Genomic DNA, 23,079 nt, shown 5'->3' with positions numbered 1-23,079 from the left:
ATAAATTGCATTACATCTCAACAGTGTGTATCTTAACGCGCTAAGAAGATTCGCGGAGCTAACGTTTTTGTCGAGAATTGTGGGTCTTAATCGCCGAAATAAATGTATAGGAACACTTGGATTACACTTAGAATCGATATCAAAATAGTTTCAGATTTATTTAATACGCGATTCACGAGATCTTCGTCGATACACATTTGCACGCGTCTCAACACTCTCTTTGTCTCTTCATCTTTTATACCACACTACTCGCGGAACAGTTGCATTCAACTGCTTTACGAGATGCTGTGCACGCACATATTTCTACACACTCATACTCATATATGTGTGTCACTAGGCTAATCTAGTGTAGCACACAAAATTACACATATCTCAATAGTTTTTACCGTAATATCCTATATTCAAGAGATGTACTTAATTTTAAGAGTTTCGTGGCTGATCCCGTTCAAACTAAAACGATTTTTAGTTTCATAGAAGATGTGGATATTCGTATCCCAACCTAGTAACTACCTAGGTAATTTAAATCATCGAGCAAATGATCAACCGGTCACGAAATTGCAACGACCAATATCGTCAATTAAGAGTCGTACATTTTTACTTTCTTCGAACGAGTTCGAAGAAAAAGTCGCGTGGAAAGTAACTCCGCGCTTCGGTCATTTCTTTAGCTGCATAGGAAATCCAAGAAAATGGAAAGAGAACAGGTTCAAGGAATAATAAGCCCGGCAAGGAATAATAAGCACGAAGACGTGAAGTTTAACGTACGACTCGTAGCGAGACCTTCCGTAGTACCGTCGAACCGATCGTTTTTCAGTTGTTGGCATCGTAAACCGACATTTTATGACACGCGCCGCTGGATTCACCACCAACTATCTACTTTCCCGACATCTAAGCGCGTTTGTATTCGTTTGCCCTCCGACTTGTTTCAGTTTTGTCACAGCTTCATACATATTTAAATTCCGTACGACGGATCACACCCTAGGCGTCAATTTTTATCTAACGGCAGTCGTGCATCTCGTCGTTGCAACAGATTGAATTAAATCGTAGAAGTTTCTGGAAACGCAACGACAGACATGATTTTTCTAGTGAAACGAAACGAAACGAACGTCAACGAGAAACGCAGACTTATTTATGCGAAAGAATGATTAAAGCGATTGACTCAATGATAACGGGACAAACTTTTATCTCGTGCTATTACGTAATTTAATTTAATTTAATTTAATTTGCGAAAATTTAATATAAAAAAATCACCAAAATGTTGTAAATAATAGGCTTTTTTTAAAGAATATTCTCGATGAATCGTATTTAAAAATTGACGAAGAAGATAAACGCGGAGGATGGGCAAAGAGGATACAGGCGCAAAGATGAGACAGAGGTCCAATTAAGGGGTGTATGCACGGTGAGTCGTGAGTGGCACGAGGACATCGTTACAGCTGCAAGATCGCCATTATGCCACGACAAGGACCACCCTAACGACGCGAGCCTTCGTGATTTATGGTGTAGCGAAAATGTTCCGCAGAACGCCGCGGATTATGTATCTACCAGGCTAACTTTCCCGAGATACTTTGCAAGGCTAGATTAAGAGAATAATGGGCTTGCTTTTTGTCCTGCTCTCCTCAACGAGATTAACTCTAGAGACACCGTAATATGCAACTGTTCGCGGTTCCAACGAGCTCCTCATTAACCGTCCAAAATACAGGATCGTCCGCTATCGATGAATATTCTCTGCCAGTGGTAAAACTTTCTATTTAGTCGAATAAAAGGTTGCTTAAATCTTCGTGCAACGTTCTTTGAAAATTTTCTTAAAGTTGGAAGATGTTGCTTAAAGAGGATCGGTTCGATGTTAATTACGATATCGATTTCGTTATTCCGAACTTGTGGTAATTTTTGATAGCAGTCGCTTAGAACGAATCTGACTGAATCTGAATGAAAAAAGAAAAGACGTAACGATCGACGACTATCGGTCGATTTTCCAAAACTACCCAACGTATATGTCGCGGAAGTTGGAAGAAAATCGAAAAACTGTTTTCACGGTTCAATTGGCAACACGTTGCAGTCGAAAATTCGCAATTCTCCCGGCAACCGTAATAGCTAGGAACGAGCTGTACGAGTTTAAAGTGACTCCGTTGGTATTTCAGGTTGCTGCGTTTAACTGCACTTGAGAGAATTATAATTTGCCCGATACGGTTTGGAATTACAGCGATTCCGCAGAACCGCCACGTGTAATAACCGAACCCGTGGTCACTTCAAACGTTGTAGTTTAATATTTAACCGTTTCCATCCCTTTATCGCTTACTCCGTTCATCAAGAAACAGCCTTTCTAACTTTTGACCACCGTCGCAGCTTCAAAGATACGCACGTTTAACAGCAATTTCATATGTATTTTAGTTACGAGTGTGAGCGTTCAATTTTTTGACGGTTTCGAACGTTAGTTTATTTTTTAATTGGATTCGGAAATTGGATTTCTCGTCATACACTATCGTCTAGTCTCATCTTATAAAGCCATTTTAATTGACTTCAAAATTCCCAAATCCGAAATTAAGATTCAACCCCCGTTGGAATTTAAATTTTAAATCCAACCTAAAATCAAAATTTAAATTTCAAATTTCGTTCTTAATTCGATAAACTACCGCCACCGATACTATTCTCGAACCAATATTTTGTTTAAAATCTTTCTTCCTGTTTTATTCCCTCGTTTTACAATTTACTTGTATCCTAATAAACGACAGAATAGAATCCAAATGTACGTATGAAATGTTGTTTTTAATTTCGACGCGCTAATACATCGCGAAATTCTGGTTCTATAAGAACACGGTATTCCTTGAAATTTTCTTTTTCCGTTCCAAGTTTTCCGTACAACTCGATAACACGTTCGACTTTTGCGACGACGAAGATCGAGCTTTCACCAAACGAGGACTAATCTCTTGTAATTCGAAACACAGGATTCGAACTACCAAACGAAAATCAGCTTAAATAGCAGCGAACTAACTCAAAGTCCGTCTACGTAATCCCAAATTCACGCTGATAAATGATTCGAAATAAAAGAATAGAACGTAGCTTTGAATTGCAACTTTCACTTTTAATTTGAATATCTACCATCCAGCAAAATAATATTCTATACAGAAATAAACGACCGATCTTTCCGAACAAACTTTCAAACTCTCTATTAATCTCGCGCGATTTCAAACACAAATCACAGCCAACTAATTCGAAGTAAAAGTCTGCATAAACTAAAATTCTCGTTAACGAACGACCAGAATAGAAGCTGGTTCCGCAGAGAACGCTATTTTAAGTCGTAGAAATTCAAGTTTGGTGAAGGTGTTAGAGTCACGCAAACAGGGTGCCAAGCGTCCATTATCTCGAATCACCGACGAAAAACGTTCAACCGATAATCGTCGGGATTGCCGTCAAATTCTCGTTACGGTTGATTAGCGAGAGAACCATCGCATGGCTGTCTCTCTATAAGCAGTGGCGTGCCGTGGCTGATTTATCGGTGACACCGAAGTCGTCGGATCAAAGGACACATATATTCGAGAGAGCAGAGGCCTCACCGGATAGAAATTGCAGGCCGCGATTGCTGTTCGACTCTGACAACTAACGGGCCAGCGATAGAGATACATACACGCGCGTACAAAGACACATTTACTCACCTGACACGGTGAGATGGACAGTTCTGATTAATGGCGGATGAGCACTGACTTGACACTCGTACACGCCGCCATCTCGTTCGGTAGCCGAACGCAAAAGCAACCGCCAATCATTCGGCTTCTCCAGGGCCAGCGAGAATCTAGAGTCGCTCGCGTACGTGTCCAAGCCGATCGTGAGCAAGTGCAGCTCGTCGCCTCGTCTGCGAACCCACGACACCTGAAATCAAAACAGATGGGATTTTCAAAGGACGATTGAGGAGAACGAGAGGAGAGTCTCGAGGCTTTTAACTCGGTTTGTCGGACTTAACGATATTACGGTGTGAAGATCGAAGAACGCATCGATACTCTCGGTATTAGCATTGAACGTAGCGACGTTGCATGTGTCACAGCGATCATACCCAAATCCACGTCGTTTCACACTACCTGACAATGAATCTTTAGACTTTTATTTTACCTTTGCACATTTCCTGTCCGTGTCAACTCCTACAAACTCGACATATAAAAACTGCGAGCATTCGGCCACGAGACTAGTCGTGGGTACAGTCTTGGTCGCGATTTGAACAACTATTTTAATACTTTGTAACTTCGCTACTTCGTTGTAATATTGTACTTAACCACTTTGGTGAATAAAAGCATATAAAAATATTAAAGGACGAATTTTTATCACGAATTTTACCTGACACGTGCAACAGCGTTAAACGTAACAGCGTTAGGTGCCATTACTATGATCGGTACTACGAATAAGATTGATAATGTGAAGAAAGCACGAAGCAATAGACAGGCGATAAGATATCGCGCGAAGGAATAAATGGCGAATTGAGATTGCATATTGCAAGAGCCTAACACGAATTTTCCACTTTGCGCTTCTTACGTAAGACAATTATCTCTGTCTTTCGTAAAGAAGGATTGCGTCGCAGAATAAAATCTGCATAATTAGAAGTTGCATAATCGTGCAACCGACTGAAAGAATGAAAGAATTAATTAACGCTCAACGGCCAGAAAATCGAATAAAGATCTTGCTCGTTCGACACGACACTCTCGAAATCGAGTCTCTCGGAATCTGAATAAACAAAGAAAGAAAGAAAAGAAGAAGCTTCGCGCCAGTCTTGTAATAAAAATGATGAGTTTGCCAACTTCGTTTCGAACGTGTATCGACGTTTTCTTCCAACCTACCTACATCGGATGAATGTATATTCCTGTGAGATTCTACAGCGAAGAGACGCAGAAAGATTTCGCCTGGCGTATCAATCTCAAACACGAAAGCAAGTTATAGCAATGTAAATTTAATGTAAATCGGACGTCCTTTCCACGTAGCAACACACCGCGTGTATTCGAATTCAAATATCACGTTGCTCGGTAGGCGGCTGGCTACTCCGATCTTTCTTTCCCTTGATGCATGCCATCCGAAATAATCACCTTGCCGGGTTTCAACGCGGCTCAAAGAGAGCAAGGTGTCGCAAACAGGGCAGCAAGTACGCAGTAAAACCCTGGAGAAATGAAAACTTCGTTGACGAAACCCCGGGTGTCACGATATCAAAGCGCTCTGGATTTTATCTAAAAGCCAGGCGCAGATAAGGCCGATCTTCTTCTAGATACTGCGAACCGAGCAACGCGTAAAGAGCTCAGGGCTCTCCTTATGAAATGGATCCGAGCCTCGACCGATTGAAATTACCTCGGAAAGCGCTGTTTGGGGCCTAAGATTACTTTTAGGTACAGGGTATATAGTATTATAGGTTGACCGGAAAGTTTCTTTCCTTTTATAAGGAAATAATATTAGTTTTATATTAGTTTATCGAATTATGCACGAACATAATAGAAATAGAACGAAATGGATAAAACGGAAATTGTTGTTCATCTATTATCGCCTTGTGAAACGAAAGAAACTTTTCGGACAACCTAATACATTAACCCGACCAATAGACGTTAGTTCCTTTAGAATTTTAAATTGCAAAATTTATCAGCGCATTTTCTTATCTCGTTGCTGATGATCTAAGTCCTGTGGATCGCGTTTCGATAGAACACTTACGCAAACGTTAGTTTCTTTAGAAGTTGTAATATTCGGTACACAGGCTGCTATTGGTGACACGCTCATAAAATATGAGTCTGTTAAAATACGAAGCTAAGCGTAAGATATTTAGCGTAAAATCTTCGTATTTCTATGATCCATTATAAATCGTTCAAGAATTAATCCATTATAGCTGCGGGCCAGCTGCGAGGATTCGAGAGCTCCAAGCGAAACGTCTGGCGGAAATTCCGTCGGTACAATTTAATACAGTGCTCGCAGTCGGTGTTCCGCAGTTTGATACGAAGGAGTTAAAGAATCGTTAGGCGCGGCGTGGTAGCCAGGAAAGGGATTTCGAGGCGCTGCACCGGCCTCGGCTGCTCGAGACGCAAAGGACAGCCTGAACGGACGCCTATGGTCATTTGTCATTATTATAAAAGGCTGAGCAGTGAATAATTACATCTTAGGAAACTCGCTGTCCAACTACGCGCGTTTATTCCCATTTCTATTCACACGCTCTGTCCCTCCGGCGATTAATACTCGCGAGGAATTGTTAAATTGAAATCCGATGTTCTGTTTTGCGATTCTTTAGCCCGCTAAGTGAAAAGTTCGTTTGATAAAGCGAGAAAAGACTTTGATCGTAAACGGGGAAACATCGAGAGACAGGAGGATTCGCGGCAAGTTTCACGGGCGAATCGAAAGCTTCGATAACGGGACTCAACCTGTTAACCTTTCTATCGTTGGAATTCAATCGAGAAACGTTGCAATCAATTCGGAAGCTTCGCGAAGCGACATCTATGAGATTTTAATTCAGCAGAGGAATCGATACTAAAACAGCTTTGGAAATGAAACAAATTATTTAAAAGCGATACAGAAATGATAACCGAAAGGAAAATGTCGATTCCTTGTAACGATTATTCGAAATGAAAGTCCTACTCGTGTCTTTTTTTTAAATTCGTAGAACGATGGATTGCCGTGGTTTTGGATATTATTACAATTTTTTAGTGAATCGATATTCGAACGATATAAGATCGAACGAGTAGAATAAGACCAGATCATGATCACACGATACAGACTACTTGATATTCTTTCGTAGTAACGCTTCTTCGTACCATTGAAAGTGAAAGCTCGATATTTTGTTCGTTTCAATTTATATTGGATTGATTAAAAGAAAAAATAGAGCAAGCATCCGAGATCGATAATGCATCTACGAATATCAATATTTATCTTCCGTATCGCAACATTGAAAACAAGGCAATGAAACTAGTCAAAGAAATTCATCGCGCCGGATGTCACGCGTCGCTCAATTATTTTCACTTTGTCGATTGATTGGAAATTATTATTTCAAAACTGGAGGAAACGTGGCCTCCTGTTTTCTCAGTTACGAGGATCGTAATTTTTATTTGGAAAGATAATTTTGAAACAAGCGAATAAATGTAAATTTTATCGTCTTTACGAGACATTTCTTAATTAAGACATACTTTCTTTGGAAGATTCGTTAATTCCTTCGTATTAATTAGATATCCACCTTTTTCAATCGATGATATTTTATAACTGTTCTACAAGGAGAAAATGGTCTCTTTTAATTAAGATAGTAACGAGTGAATACAGATACTTCTCATATTCGTTAAATTTTTCTGTCTTTGAACGAGGCTAAGACCGAATGTACGAAGAAATTAACTTTTGTTAATTGCAAAGAAAAAAAGGGTTCAAACGGCTGGTATTGATTTGCCGCTTCATTTTAATAAATATTTCCTGCAAAGAGTGTTATACGTATGAACAAGTATGTTCGCGATTAATAACGAATTCGCATCTTACAATCTCGTTGCGAGCAGCAAGAAAAGAGAAAGCTTGATCAATCAAAATTAATCAGGTTAAAGACTTTGAAACTACTTTGTGATTTCCTACTGTCGAAAACGTTCGTAACACCTGTTCTCAGGGAAATTTGTACGCTCTGTAATTATAGTCATTCTTACATCCAAACCAGGCAGAACTTCAACTTTGTTCATCGATGAAGAATCTTTATTGTTATTGCGCTAGTTAGATTGAATTTTTTGAAATAATAAACACAGTAGTTTGTGTCGTCTGATCCTAATCCTCCCTATTCTATTTACCATTGATTATTTCACTAATTCGATAAAATATCGATCGTCTACTTGAAGTCATCGTTGTGTGAATACGTGTGCATATTACCGGGTTGTCGTTTCGTTGCTAAATAAATAAATAATCGGTGTATTTTATGCAAAAAAATTTACTTTAGGATAATATCCAAAGGGAAACTAAAAATTGTATTATTTCTCAAAGATCAATTACGTTTGGAACAACACCTTTCTTGTATCGTCTCGAATTATTCTTCAAAGACGAAGAACTATTTACGTAAAAATGTATCTTTCATATCTTGTTTCTCTCTTTTATCATTTCATATATATATAAATACCACATGTTAAAGATGAATTATTTCGAATATTATGCTTAGCATATTTCTAACGATACAAAATATACAGCAATGAAACGCATCATATCTCACACAAACTAAACTGTACAGTATAAGGTTTCTTTGAAAAAATAACTCGACGATTCCTTGAAAAACTGTTGAAATGGATCCCACTTCAAGGAAAACTCCACATCTTTTCTAGAGTTTAGTTTTCTTAGTTCTCGAAACCACTGAGTATTGTTTAGCACTGAATGAACTTGAAGGGCCTCTCAGCCTCATAGTTTTCTAGGAACATGCCTTGCAACGGGGTACAGACAGGCCAGTTTTCCGTAATTTTCCGTAAAAATACCCATAGGCTCGTGGCTTCGAAGCTCCTTCGTAAAGTAACGCTGTATGTTGTATTTATACTTAAATTTGCTTAAATATATTTTTCTATTATATTATACATTCCACGCATGTCCTCTCTCTCTCTCTCCCTCTATTACGAGATAAAACCTTAACAAAAACAAAGCACGAGATAAATCAACGACGGCTGTGAGACAAAGACTGTCTCGTTTTCACTCTCGTTGAACAAAGACTCGCTAAGCAAAGAAAAGGGTCGTTGATATTAGACGCGAAAGAAACAACAGAGAAGAAAAGAGTGTGGAACGATAGGACGGCGACACGTAGTGTGCTGCAGCTCCCGATAACAAGGCGTAATAATGTTTGCCTGTCGCTGCAGTGTCCGAGATAAATCGTCGTTCGTCGAATCAGCAGTTTAAAATACGAGATAGACGAGAAAGGTGAACGTACCTCGCGTACTCGACAGACCAGCCAACGATCACCTAAGGAGGATACAGAGATCCGATAAAACTCGATACTCTCGCTGAAATTGGAGCGAATCGATCGTATCGATCATCGACGCGCTTACAAGTGGGACGAGATCTGTCTCTGGAAAGTAGTAGCCTCGCGTGTGCCGGTCGAGCCAGAAAAAAGGAGAAAAGAATTGTATGGAATTTCCACGCGTGCCACTGCACCACTTTTCCGAATACGTTATGCGTGTCGTACGAGACATTCCGTAATTTTTCACAAAAAGAAACCGCTATTTCTATCGTGAAACTTGCAAGTAAAATAACGCAACCCTGAAGCAACGCAGAGGAATCTTTGAAAGACAAGATGGCTAAGGAGATCCAATTCCGCATTTTTCTGCAATAGGAAAATTTCCCGAGAACACGAGGAACGAGAGAAACCGGAATCATGGCCATTTCTCTTCAAGCTTGCGGGATTCGGTTCGAGTCTCTCGAAGGTCCTGGGACGCAATCTGGACAATTCAGATGTCAAAGGATCGTAGACGGAGCAAATCAGGGTTAAGAGACCAGACACGAACAACGGTTAGAGGCACTCCACCCGGACTAGCCTGCGATCCGCGAAATTTCATAGTCATGACCTCGCAACCAACCGATGTAAGCTTAGCCATTTTAAGGATCATAGGTCAGACGAACTGGGACCACTTTCGGGTAGAATAAATTACAACTTCTCCATCGAACATATTTTACTTTGGCATCGTTGTTTAATCGTTTACTCTATTAACGTATCGTGTTGACACAATTTTTTAACACGTTGAATTTGATATATTTTACTCCGAATAGATTGAAAAATTCATTTCTGCAAAATAATATATTACATTTGCGCGCTTTTTCTCCACGATGTTAACTGAATCGTTCGTATTGTCGAGAATTGTTTAGTCCGTGAAATTTATCTCGCGTTAGTCGTTCGAAACAATTTTTTAACCCATTTTTAATTTTTATCGCGATAATACAAGGTGCGTCTTACAGTTTAGATTTTAAGAGGCTCGCCTGACACAACGGACCATCGACCCTCGAGATGATCCGCATGATAGTAATCGTTCGTTACGAATTTCGAAATTATGCTGGTCAATTTTCTGGCAGCATCTAAATAGAAAATTGTCAATAACGATAAGATAAATATATCATTGGTGATGAATAATTTGCACAAATTACGCTATTCTTTCATTCGATCTAGATACATTTCCAACCATGAATTTCATAATAGAATCTTAGCTATTCGATCTGTGTGGAAATTTCAACGGGGCTCGAACTCTCCACCGACCTTCTCCATCTACTTTTTTTTTATTTTTAGCAGATAGTGAAAATAATTAATAGGTCAGCGATGCCGTGCATGTACGAGCAATTACGAAAGTGTAAGGTCAAGACGCGTGTTGTAGTCTGCTCGCATATATGCATATCGGAGCGTGCAGCTGCAGCCTGCTGCCATAAGCTGGAACCCAGCATCCGACCGTGAATATAATAGCTGAGTAACGTTATCTCTCGCTTCATAATTTAACCTGCCCCTCCCTCAGAAAGGAGAAACCGTTCGAAACGAATTACGTGTTCCGATCGTTGCACGCTCGTGCAAAAATTCGAACGATCTTATTGATCAGACGTGCGACGACTACTCACCGTAAAGTTGCGTACGATTATCGAGACATGTGTAGAAAAATTAAATTTCAAAAATTGGATACCAGATTGTTCGTATCATTTTTAATACGAACTCTTATCTATAATAAGAATACCGGATAAAATTTTATTCGTTAAGACATTAGTGCAAGTGTTTTTAATAAAACAATGTTATACCTTGTATGTTTAAGATATATAGTCTCATTATTATTATTTATTGAGGCTTTTACCAAACTGATAAAGACGTGAAATGAAATACTTTAGATGCTTGTAAGATCTATTTGAAGATATTCATTAGCGAGAAAAGCGAACTATTTTTGACAAAAAAGACTCGTGTCGTTATAGATGGAATAATATTATAATCGTTGTTAAATATTTCTGAACTTTCGCTAGGAATTTTTCCAACAGCCATAGACGGAGAAGGATCATTAAACGCGTACGTGTAGAGATTCCTTCGTTTCTTGAAATTTCCGAAATCTAAGGAATTGGTGAAATCTTAGAACGCAGCGGTGTAAAAATATTTTTATCTAACGGTACTGGTAATCGCAAACGATCCGAGCCAATTTCGAATTTTCGGCAACTTTCCTATTAAATTTAATGCCAGTTTAACGCCATTTATGCACCAGCATCGTATATAATATCAAAATCGTTTTACAAAGTCTCATATACTTTAAATGGAATATGAATATTTCATAAAACCGAGTTTCAAAAATTTCAGGCCAGAAATAAAAAATTTCGCAAAATAATTCACTGTACTTTTCGAAACTGCGCCGTTACTAATTAACATTTTAACGATAGAATAAACTTTCAAACCTCTAATCAGATCAAAATTTCCAATGCTTTTTAATCAACAACGAAATAAAATTCAAGAATAGGAAAGAATAACGTAATTTATGCCAATTATTCATCACCATTGATATATTTATCTTATCGTTATTAACAATTTTCTATTTAGATGCTGCCAGAAAATTGACCAGCATAATTTCGAAATTCGTAACGAACGATTACTATCATGCGGATCATTTCGGGGGTTGATGGCCCATTGTGTCAAGGCAAGGATTAATACTTTAACATCGTAATAAAGCTCATCTGATATTAAGTTTATAACAGCGAATATTACTCGTTGATCTTAACTATAAGAGCAAACACTGGTCCCATTAGAGGGGAACTTTCGCCGTATACTTTTCTTTCTGTCAAAAAGAAAGATGTTCTTTCTATGTTACTGTTCAACTCTTTCCAGATAAATAGAAATTACGAGGAAAGTCAAAAGCCCAGCAATAGCTACCATATTTCCTTCTTTTCCTTTTTTTTTCTTTTTTCTTTTTTTTTTTTGCAATCCACTGCAGTTCACTGTTGACAAAGTTGACCATATTTCAAATACACCGCCTCCACTCTCTTTATTACTAAGTTGCAACCCAGGATTTACTATCCCGATATGTCTGTGTCTTTCCTAAACGATCAAAATCGACTTTTATAAAGTCGATACTTCTCCTGGTGACTCGGACACCGAGTAATTTCAATCTCTGACGAAGTCGATAAAAAACAAATGATTAATTTACCTATCGATGAAAAATGAAAGAAACGTGTAGCATGAATCGGTATCGTTAAAGGATTAAATGCAGTGGCTCGCGAAAGTATTTCAACATCAATCACAGCAAATTTATATATTTTCAGCAAGTGTCGATATATTCAATAATTGAACTACTTAGATACTTTCGTGATCTCCATTGCAAAATATACGTATACTTGCGTTAATTGTAATTTCTATTCGCATTTTCAGATTCCTCTCAAACTTTAGCAACGTAATCGTGATAATCGGCCCTCGTAGTAGCGCTAATGAAATTTCAGAACGTGAAAGTATAACACAGATAATGTAAGTGTTGGAACACAATCTGCTAGAGTGAAATCTTTTCTTTCTTCAAGACGGCTACTCCGTACGAGGAAGACGAAGAATGTTAATACACTTCGAACTCCGTGTGATTTATACGAAGGAGGATTCGCGCGAGAAAAGTTGTATCCTGGTCTACGTTTATCGAGACTGTCGATCACGACGACGGTATAATTTTACCATAAGCTAAGCGAGTCCGTGTCGAGCCAAGTTCCGTAAATTGTTTAACTTTATACCTTCTCGCAGGGCGAGTGCTTGCACTTCGCCATCTTATATTCCAGGCCAGGCGATATGGACCTCGTATGATCAAATTTTTCCAACACCAACACCAACACGACCCTACAACGTTAACAGAGAGAAGAAGAAAAAATTCACTCGCATGCCCCTGGTAATAACGACCACGATTTCATTAGACCAGAGTGCTCTAGACATCCGACAACATTCAGATTTCCGACTCAGATCGAAAGGATGATAGCCACGTGTTTTTGCCATTCGGGCTGCTCGCGTTCATCCAAGTTACGTTGCAAGTGTGAACTTTCGAAATATGTAAATGAGGCTTTCAAAGAATTCTTTTCGTTTGAATTTGAAGTTGCTGGTTTTTAATTACTTTGCTTCGGAGAGTTTATGCGATCATTTTTACGATTAAAATTTTCGAGAGATTTTTTCGTAGATTGGAGATATTCCTCTGAAATAATTACTCGTAAAATATTCAGCGATATCTTTATACGTTTGATCAAAGATTCGATATTAATCGCTACTACTGCGCACGGATTTATGAAAATCCATACATTTATGAATGCAATTAAATGGAACTAAATGCAATTAAATAGAGATTCGTTTCGCATACTAAATGTTAGAACGAACACTTTAATTTGCATATTTCCGTGTTCTCTACGTTTTACCACTTTTAAATTCTCCATAAATGTGGAAAATTGTACGATCTTCTAATCACCATCGAATTATATCAATTGTTTATCGAATATTACGTTTATAACGATATCTATTTATGTAGATTAAGTGGATCGAGATGTATTTTATCGTTTTGAACGTTTGATCAACAGTTTTGATCATTGTACCAAAGAACTGTAAGGCATTTGAATGGAAAAATGGAGATAAGTTTCGTATAACGAACCTATAAAGTTGTAATGAAGCCGCGGGATCGAGTAACAGTTCGGATACAGACCGCCTTAAGGCACTGCTACCTCACTGCAAACTCTCGAGAAGATTAGGTAAGGCAGTTAGGACTTACGATAATCACAACGTGGTAACCTAAAATATACTTTCGTTTGACTTTGAGATATTTGGAACCGTGAAGATTTATTTACAGCGAGATGTAATCAGCCAGATTACATCGAATAATCGTGATCCTATGTTCACTTTCAAATACCTAATTAATAAAGAAATGACATAAGGTACTCTTTGTTGAAGTAACTACTTCAAGAAAAACTCTACATCTTTATTTATGTAGTAACTTGATGGGTCTTAGCTTGATGGAAGGACAAGTAAAGGATGCTTTATTTGTTAACAAGGTGATATGGTTTGTGTGTTTAATAACGATGAATATAATAATAAAGAGTGACAGGTTATTCAGTGATAAACAATGTCAACGTGTTCGTTCGGCTTAGCGGCTTTATACATCCAACCTCTCGACGTGTGCTCCTAGAATCTTCAACAAGGACTACTTTTCTTAGATCATTTCTTGGGCTTCTCGGGGAGACGACCCCCAGTACGCTCGGATCACGTCGCCGTTCGCGCCTATGATCACATATGCCGCATTCGTTTGACACAAGCGGCCGCAATCGACGTTTCTGGGAGTCGCTGCTTGGATGCGCTCGTCGATACATTGTATGTCCCTTGTCACGGTGGTCCCGGGAATACAGCGATAGAATAATCATATCTCGCATACCTTAGCCATCGAAACAATAACTAAGCAGTAATAGGATGCCTATGTAATGGGCACCCAGCGATAACCCCTCCACAGGAACCAAAACCCTTGATATAAAAACTATTCTGTTCTGTTATAACATTCTGTATCGTTACTCTGTCAGTTTCTAATAAATTTTGTAACAACGATCATAATTGAAATACGAATCTCTCACTTCCCGTGCGGAACGTGAAATAATCTCGAATCGACGCGACACCCTCGTCGGGCAGACAAGGAGATCCGCCTGTGACATTGTATGACCGCGAGCGACGGTCAGAAACGCGACCTATACTAAAACCTCTCAGCGTAACAGAACGTGCAGCTCCCTCTTTCCCATACTACATTTATGTATATCCGTGACCTGGAGACTGCTATTACCCAGAAATATCCTAAATAAAAAGAGGTGCATATTATTGTACCCTTGAGTATACATTATGTTTTGGGTTGCGAGGTCTAAGAACAAAGAAAATAATAAACAGATTTCTATTTATGTTCTTTGTAGCCTTTAGCTAAAGCTATAAGGTTAACTTTTTTGATAATGTCCTTTTGCTATAAGTATATGAACGTGCTCCCTATCATTCCATTGTCTACTGTCTAGTAACACTAAGAGAGTAAGGATCTGAATCAGCATAAACTTCTACTTGTACGTTATACTTATACCTTTAATTATTTCAATATACTTTTCTATTACAAATTTATCCACTCGTTCTTCAATCAGTCAACCTCAACCTTAACACGTTTAAAAAGATGCAAGTCTACTTCAGTGTTACATTTAGATGCCACAATTTATACAAAAGATTAGACGCAACTTATACAAACTTAATAAAAAGAAAGTTGATAATCTTCCAAATGTTAGTTCCAGTAGAATTCAGTGATTTTTGGTTCGTAGATGATTTCGAATTAGGTTCGATGAGAGTTTTAGGTGTATCGTGATGTTTCAAAGCACTCGGTGGTTGCAGAAGCCTTCGAAGGTATCGATGGTTGCAAGGGTATCCGATGATTCAGAGGAAATCGGAGTTTTCCAAGCCATCCGGAAATTCCGATGGTATCGAGAAGCTTAGAACGAGCCATAGGTTGATGTCGGATATTCTCGAAACTTCCTCAAGTTCGGATGATACTGCTGACCTCTGAGCTAGCTGGACATCGTGTAGGTCTTTGACCTCTATGATTCCACAGACACTGGAATTCTGTCACCTTTTGCGAGACCTCTAACCACTGATATCTGCGAAACGTTTGGATAGTCTTTAAACCTTCCGCAAACACGAAACTTTTCGATGGCTGTGGAATTTCTAGCAACCCTGCAACTCTGTAATAATCTTTGGTCCTTTTAAAGTTTGATGGTAAATCTTCCTCGAACCTCAAAACGATCGTCGAACTTCAGGATGATCTTCGAATACCGGAATGATCTTTGAACCTCAGAATGATCTTCGAATCTCAGAATATTCTTTGAACTTTGATTCGCTATGTCAAACTTACAACGTTATAAACGATCAAGATTTGTTTGCTCACTGGTGAAAATAATTTTCAGTTGGGAACAGCCTCTTGCGGTGACCGATAAGCTCGATATTGTGTTAAAAAATTGCCTTTAGCTATCGAAGATCGTTCAAGATTCAGCGATCATTGTCTTCTACTCAAACAAAAATTACCCTTTTCCTCGATGACGGCCGATTTCAATCAATTCCTCTGTGTCGTTTTTCGTCAAATTGTTATATCATACGATACATAAATTAAGGGAAGATCGTAGAATATTAGAATAAACGAGCGTACTAGGATATTAATTATAAGAATGCTCGTTTGCATACCAAGTGAAATTACATTTAACAGATTTAATTCAAACAATAGATCATTGGCAACTGCTCGACGCTAACTAGATCGTATAAAGTAAGTTTTACGATATTTCGTTTTACTCGATTACTCTGTTGATGGCACGAACGCCACACGAGTAGTTCTGCGAGGGTATAAATATTGCGTTGCCAGTCGAACGGCAAGGGTGTGTTCTTTTCTCCACCCTCTTCTTCTTCCTTTTCTTACGGTCGAACCGTGCGGGTGCAAGCGTCACGTCGGTTCAGAAAGCAAAAGCGGTTCGCTCGAGGGTTCTCGAAAGAAAAGATATGAGACTGAGACACCGTAGAAGAGGAACGTCGATAGAAAAAAGGAGAGAGAGAGAGAGAGAGAGAGAGAGAGAGGGTTGGAAGTTGAAGAGAAGGCGCATCGTCGCGTCCCGATTAAAGAGGATTCGGTATCTTTGTTTGCTGGCGAATTAATCCGAGCTCAAGGCCACTTTTACGCGCAGCCGTCTCTGATCCTGTCTCATCCGCACGAGGACTATAGCCTCCTTTGGATTTTTTCATATCTGCCAAGCGTTACCCACGGTGAGCCAAGTCCCCAAGGATTTTCCACGACTTTGTACGCTTATCCGGTTAAATTCCACCAACATCCTGCCACGATATACCATACGGGATTACTCGTTTTTAACGTAACTTCCTATTTTTGTTTCAAGATCATATCGTTTTAGTCGAATTCCAACGAAAGTCCATCCAAAGTTAATCTTTTCAAAAATTCCTCCACGTTTCTTCGTACGAATTATCAAGGCAAGAAATCTGACGTATTCGACGTAACGTTAACAGTTCCAATTAAAAAACAAAAACTACGAACCATTGTCAACCGTAATGAAGCATAAACCACGTCACCAAAATCGCTCAAAATCGCAATTCACTTCGAACTAGCCTATTAATTTGCCCTTTGAAGTTTCGTTTCACGATCGTTGACAAAGGATCCGTGTCCCAAGATTCTACGATTCGCGTTCGGAAAATATTTTTCCAAGGGTTGGTCGATGGAATTAATGAGGGAAAAGTAAACGAGAGCGAAACGGAATTCCCTTGAACGTCCCGAGCTGTTAGCGTGACACGTAACAATTTCACCTCTCTCTCTCTCTCACTCACTCACTCTCTCTCTCTCTCTCTCTCTCTCTCTCGGCTCATCCCTCGTATCGTCGCGATTCGCTTGCGAGCAATTAGCGCCAGCACGCGCTTACTCGTTAAGCTAATTACACGTGTACAAACTTGCAGTGGCTGTTAGACGAAAGGAGAACCGTCAAAAGTTGCCTTTCCCTGGTCGTTATAAGTGGAAAAGTAGGTGGCAGCGGTGCTCCGGTGACTCGAGGGTCACGCCGATGGTTCGTTGGAAACGCCAGCATCTCCACGTTACTGATTCTTCGCTTCTCCTCTCTCTGTGACCGACTTAAGAAACTCCTCGAATACGTAAACGTACTGAGATTGTCGAACCGAGTTGAACGAGGCGCGACGATTATCAGCGCGATGGCAAGTTGCAGAGTAACGCGATCACAAAATGCAGATGGCTCGAGAATACAGAGTTGCAACTTTGCTTCGATCGAATATTTAGCTCTTTCGCGTTCTCTCGGTCTTCAAAATTCTTTCTCTCCTTCGAAAGTGATTCTCTTCTCTCGTCTCCCACCGACATAGCAAGCTTTCTACGTATTTACGGGAAATTTCAAGATACCAAAATAAAAGGAATTCTCGTAACGTACAAAATATGCGAAATATTCAAAGTAGAGAGTCCTGATCATAATTTCTTAATAGATAAAAAAGAGTCTCTATCAGGTTTTATTTCCTTAGTGACGTTTATAAAGTTATAATTTTACATAAAAAGTCGGTCATCTTTCGTAGTCGATCTTTTCGTATTTCATATTTTGCATCTTATTATACTTTATATTTAGTCCTTTTTAATTTGGGACTTTTAGGAATATTTTGAGAAATTTTAGATTCCGTGGTCAGATGACTCGCCTCGTATCGGCGGCAACGTAATAAGTGCTTCTCTAGCGTATATATAAAATTTGTTTGTTTAATGCAGATCCTCTTGGACTAATTGTAGGTGAACCAAGAGCGTTGCGGTCTACCGACGGACGAACGCAGCGTGCTTATCTTAGACCGTTCAACGAGAATGTTTGACTCGAGTGCTTTGAATTATAACGCGAAAGAACGGTTCGCTATTACTTAAGGATGATCATACTATTCATACATCTTCTGAAACTCAGAATGCATAGGAAAGGAGCATAAAATTCACTTTATATCGACTGGCAACGATGGAGACACAGGGAAAGAAGGTCAACCGAAACAAACTCCTCGTAACTTTTCAAAAAGAATCGCACAAATTGGATCCGATCCACCATCTGATACAGTTGCGATAAAAAATCAAAAAAGAAACGCATCTTTCTATGCCGATCCGAATATCGATCGATTGCTGTAACGGCGATTGATCAGAAGGAGACAAAATTTCACGTAAGAAGAAACCAGATTGTCCAAAGTATAGCGTCGTTAAAATTATCAATCGACGTTGCAGAGAAACGGCTCTTTTGTTGGTGTTAATGAAGTTTCAGATCGAGTCGAGCTACCAACCTCTTAAGACAACTGACAGCCTTCCAGAAGCAAGTTTCAGCGTTGGATGGTGTATCTCCGCGAAACACCGACTTTGGACGCGATCTTAGACGCACGAGAAGTTCTCATGCGGTGAATAATTAAAAGTTTTAGGAGCTTTCACAGTCGTTGAGATTTAGAGCGGGCGTACTAAACGTCAGATTCTTTGCCAACTAGTAAATTACATCAAATCGTTGTTTCCGGTGTTGGGAAATGGAAGAATCTTTCCAATTTTTTTCAAATATTATTGGGTCAGGTTATCCACCTCCAATGAAAAGAACTCGTAATCGGTTGTCTTCGACTGCTCGAATTACCGATAAAGATTTTGCGTTCGAGATTTATGAACGTCTCTCGATCTTAATAACAATTATAATGAAGTAAAATCTGAATAAATCGTTGCATATTGATTTCAATATAACCCAGTCGAGCTGAATAAATCTTGTATACTAAAAGCAATTATTTATTTCGAACAACTTTAATCCTCTCTCGTGCCAGTATTCCTGCACATAGCAGGTTAGTCGAAACGTGGAATTTATTTGCCAATTGCGTTAAACGCTAGTTAACGCTACCCATGTGCGTGCAATTTATTGATTAGATCATTGAGAGAATACAACGGTTTGGAATCTTCGAATAGTGCAGCGCTTTAATCAAGTGCAACGAGCTTTGAGATTTCCTTCAATTGAGGCGAAGAGCACGACCTTTGGAATAATTCAGGATAGTGCTATGCTTTTGAATAAGTGCAACAAGCTTTTTTGATTCATTGCTTTCGGTCGTAAGCCTCAACTAGAATAGTAAACAAAACAAATCTAATTGAAATAGTTCTTAGACTGTTTCTGGTGGCAGCAACTACCCTATCGATCGGAATTTCGAATTTAGATATCGAATCGTATCATCACGTTCAAGCGAACGCGACAATTCATCGAGAACGTGACATAATAAAATTTTTGGTTTGCTAAAATTCATTATAATTGTTATTAAGGTCGTTTGATCTACGTATGCGTGTAATACAGTTAAGGAAATAGAAGGAAATGGGAAATGCGTATAAAATATAAATCCAGGTAATTTAAACGGAATAAAAATTGTCAGAAGAATTATTATGTTTGTAAAACAGCGAAAGAAAAATTACATTCTTTTAACGATATCTCAATGATATCAACTACGATCATTTCAATTGAATTATCCGCGCAAGCTTTCGTAATAGGATGTAACAATATCAAGAATATTTTCAAATTTTCATCGCACCTACCGTTTATTAGTTAAACAAGCAAACTGTAATCTCGAGTATATTAATATTTTAAGTAAAAGTGTTCTCTATGTATATAGTATCTATGCATGACACGAGATAAAGTAAAGTAAAAGGAAGATTTAATCATTACAAGCTTAAATTTTCCAAGCTTTTTAACTGAAAACACCTTCCACGGCGTGATAAACGTGTTTACTTGGGTTCTTGGCTTCGGTACGCGAAGAAGGTACAGTTAATAAGCCAGGATCTTGGATTTATTAACTTTTTAACTGGTCTGCGCGCTTCTGCAACATTCGCGGTCGCCCTGTATAATCTGTACACCGTGGAGAATCACGTTAATTTGATTTTTCCGTAGTCATTTTGAAAACTTGCCACTTATTAACTGGCTCAAAGTAAAAACGACCAAACTTCTGGCAGTAATTTCAAGTTTACGCGAAAGTGAATCCGCGTTTCACGTTGCAGGAACGTTGCTACGAGATCAATGGTGCCGTTAATTATATCGCGGATATTAATAAACAATCTATTGCGAAACATACGATACTTTCGTAGTATTCAAATATTTGAAGAATTTGCAAATGTAATTTCTAACTCGTTCTTTTTTCATTCAAAATGAAAAGGTATTTTTCTGATTTTTTTTTTTTTTCTATTTGTTAGCCTTTTAGAAATTTTTTTAGTTGCTTTCAAATATCAGATACAAAGTTCCTCTCGCGATTTTCTCTCTTTTTAGATAAATCGATACATTTGTAGAATCGATATAATTTTATACAACGTGTTTCGGAATCCAATATTTTCAATTTCGTTTATGCATCTCGTCGCTCGAAACTTTACCGAACCGTCACACGAATAACTATTGCGTGATTGCTAGCGGACAAACGTTCGCGTAAAAATGCTTTCAGCAGAAAATTTTTATTTTATTTTAGTATCCGTATTATTGTGCCAATTTTATTACTTTAGAACAAATAAATCCTTTCCATATTCGTCGATAATTTTACTCGTCAAGATTCACAGTCACAAATTATTAACTTCGAATGATGCTTAATACCTCATTTTGATACGTCGTATCAGAGATCAACAAATAAATTCCTACAATTCACCAACGATAAAACCGCAGAAGCGCGTGAAAATCTCTCAAAAAAGTTTTACGATATGTACCTAGGTTATCGAGAATCCAATAATGTTTATTTAACAAGAGCCCTCGAGTTCGTATGAAAATCTTTACTCTTGAAATATTTTCCAAAAAAAAAAAACAATTTTAATTTATTTAACCCAGGAATACTTCATATTCCCTTACGCTACCACTGGCTTCCTTGTAATTTCGTAACGAATTCTTCAATACAGGCACAACGAGGCGTCGCAATCTCCTTAAAATGATTGGCGAATGCATAGACTGTGAATTATATTAGATCGTCTGAAAAGATTCTTTCGCTTTATAAGGAAATAACGGATGCACGACATTTTTCGTTTTATATTATTTTTGTCGAATTACCAATGGTCCATTTTGTTCTATCAAAATAAAGATCACAACGTTCGATAGATTAGGTTTCATGTTTGTATAAAGATGCGTCGTTGTAAAACACGTGTCTGTAAAAGAAAAACACTTTTCCGACAACATAATACATATACATAACGCAATTTCAACTAAATCGAGAAGCGTAAAAATTTGTAGAATATACGTAATACGAAAGTATATGTAAAATATTCAAAACGAGACATCCGCTTAGAATTAATTTAATTTTTTTAATTATAACCACATTTTATTCATCGCCAGACATCGCCAAACGATTCAAGACGCGTGCACGCAATTACCTTATCGGGTCTCAAGACAACAACTTGCCTCGCTCGATCAGGCTTGACTTCGCTTAAGGAGATTGAATCACAAGAAACGCAAGCAGAATATGCTCGTAGCTCGGTCGTTCGAAAACACGGGGTTTGCGCGCGATATTGCCAGGTTCGACAGCGATTTATCGGCGAGGTACCGCGAGGTACACAATAAGCGGAACGGAAACATTTGCCGCTATTTCCTAACGCGCGACGTTCTTTTTATCGCCGATGCTCGAGCGGAACTCGTCGTTGCGACGTCGAATAACGTCGCTGAAGGAAAGGAAACTCGTTGTCCCGCGGAGACAGCGAGGCGCGGCGCAAATTTATCGCCATCTCTTCAACGGATTTATATACCAGCGCGGGATGATTTTTACGCGAACGAGGCAACAGCTTCTTCTTCTTCTTCTTCTTCTTTTTCTTCTTCGGGCAATAGAAGGTTGTATTATAGCGAAATGGTACTAGCTTCGTACCATTGCGAGAAGACGGCATGGTTCGCTTAAAGTGGCCACCGAGGAACAAAGTTGTAACGTTCGATGCAAAGTTTCCAGCCAAGTTGGTTTGCATCGATGGTGAAAGAGATTAAATCGATGGAAACTGTTTTGCTATTGCAACGTTCAATGGAATTCGATAGGTTTAAGAGATTAAAGGATTAGGTCTGAACGCGTTGTAATTGAGTTTCATGGGTTAGGTGTTTTTATAGATTACGTATTTTATAAGTAACACGTATTTTACACCATATTGTAGTCAGCAGGAAATTTCAATATTCTACCATTCTGTGTTCAGATGTCCTTACGCGCGCTTGCTTTCTGAATTTCTTCTTCCTTCCTCCTTGCCCGAGGCTAGCTAATTTAACTCGGAAATTGAAGCAAGACACCGATATATTAATGAAATTAACGTAAAGCGAATATCGTATATGGAAGTACACGTATCTCGTAAATCGGATACAGGTATTTTCTTTCGCAGTTGGATCTTGCAAAGCGCAATTAAAATACAATTATTGCCATGTTTTACTGCAATATTCGTGAAATTATCGAAAATTAAATGATATCGAGGAGAACAAAGACGCGATAGATAAAACGCCAACTTTCTACAGCGAGGAAAATAATCTTACGGGAACGTTCCATTAGCTACCACGCGAATGGATCATTAGAGGTACAAAATACAATATTTTTCCAACCGCTGCGATCGAACTCTGCGTCGGCCAATTGAATTAAACCAAGGAAAAACATTTTAC

General features: G+C 38.7%; 1 protein-coding gene across 1 annotated transcript in view; it reads right to left on the bottom strand.

Moving 5' to 3' along the window:
- LOC100647228 (peroxidasin) overlaps positions 1–23,079 on the bottom strand; it is a 347,948-nt gene that overhangs the window by 217,717 nt on the left and 107,152 nt on the right. The window contains exon 6 of the mRNA XM_012313323.3: positions 3,648–3,861. Within this exon, the coding sequence (XP_012168713.1) occupies positions 3,648–3,861 (214 nt within the window). The remainder of the gene's footprint in view (positions 1–3,647; positions 3,862–23,079) is intronic.

Source organism: Bombus terrestris, chromosome 11 (assembly GCF_910591885.1).
Source record: "Bombus terrestris chromosome 11, iyBomTerr1.2, whole genome shotgun sequence".
NCBI lineage: Eukaryota > Metazoa > Arthropoda > Insecta > Hymenoptera > Apidae > Bombus > Bombus terrestris.
This window is presented reverse-complemented; position numbering and strand designations above follow the sequence as displayed.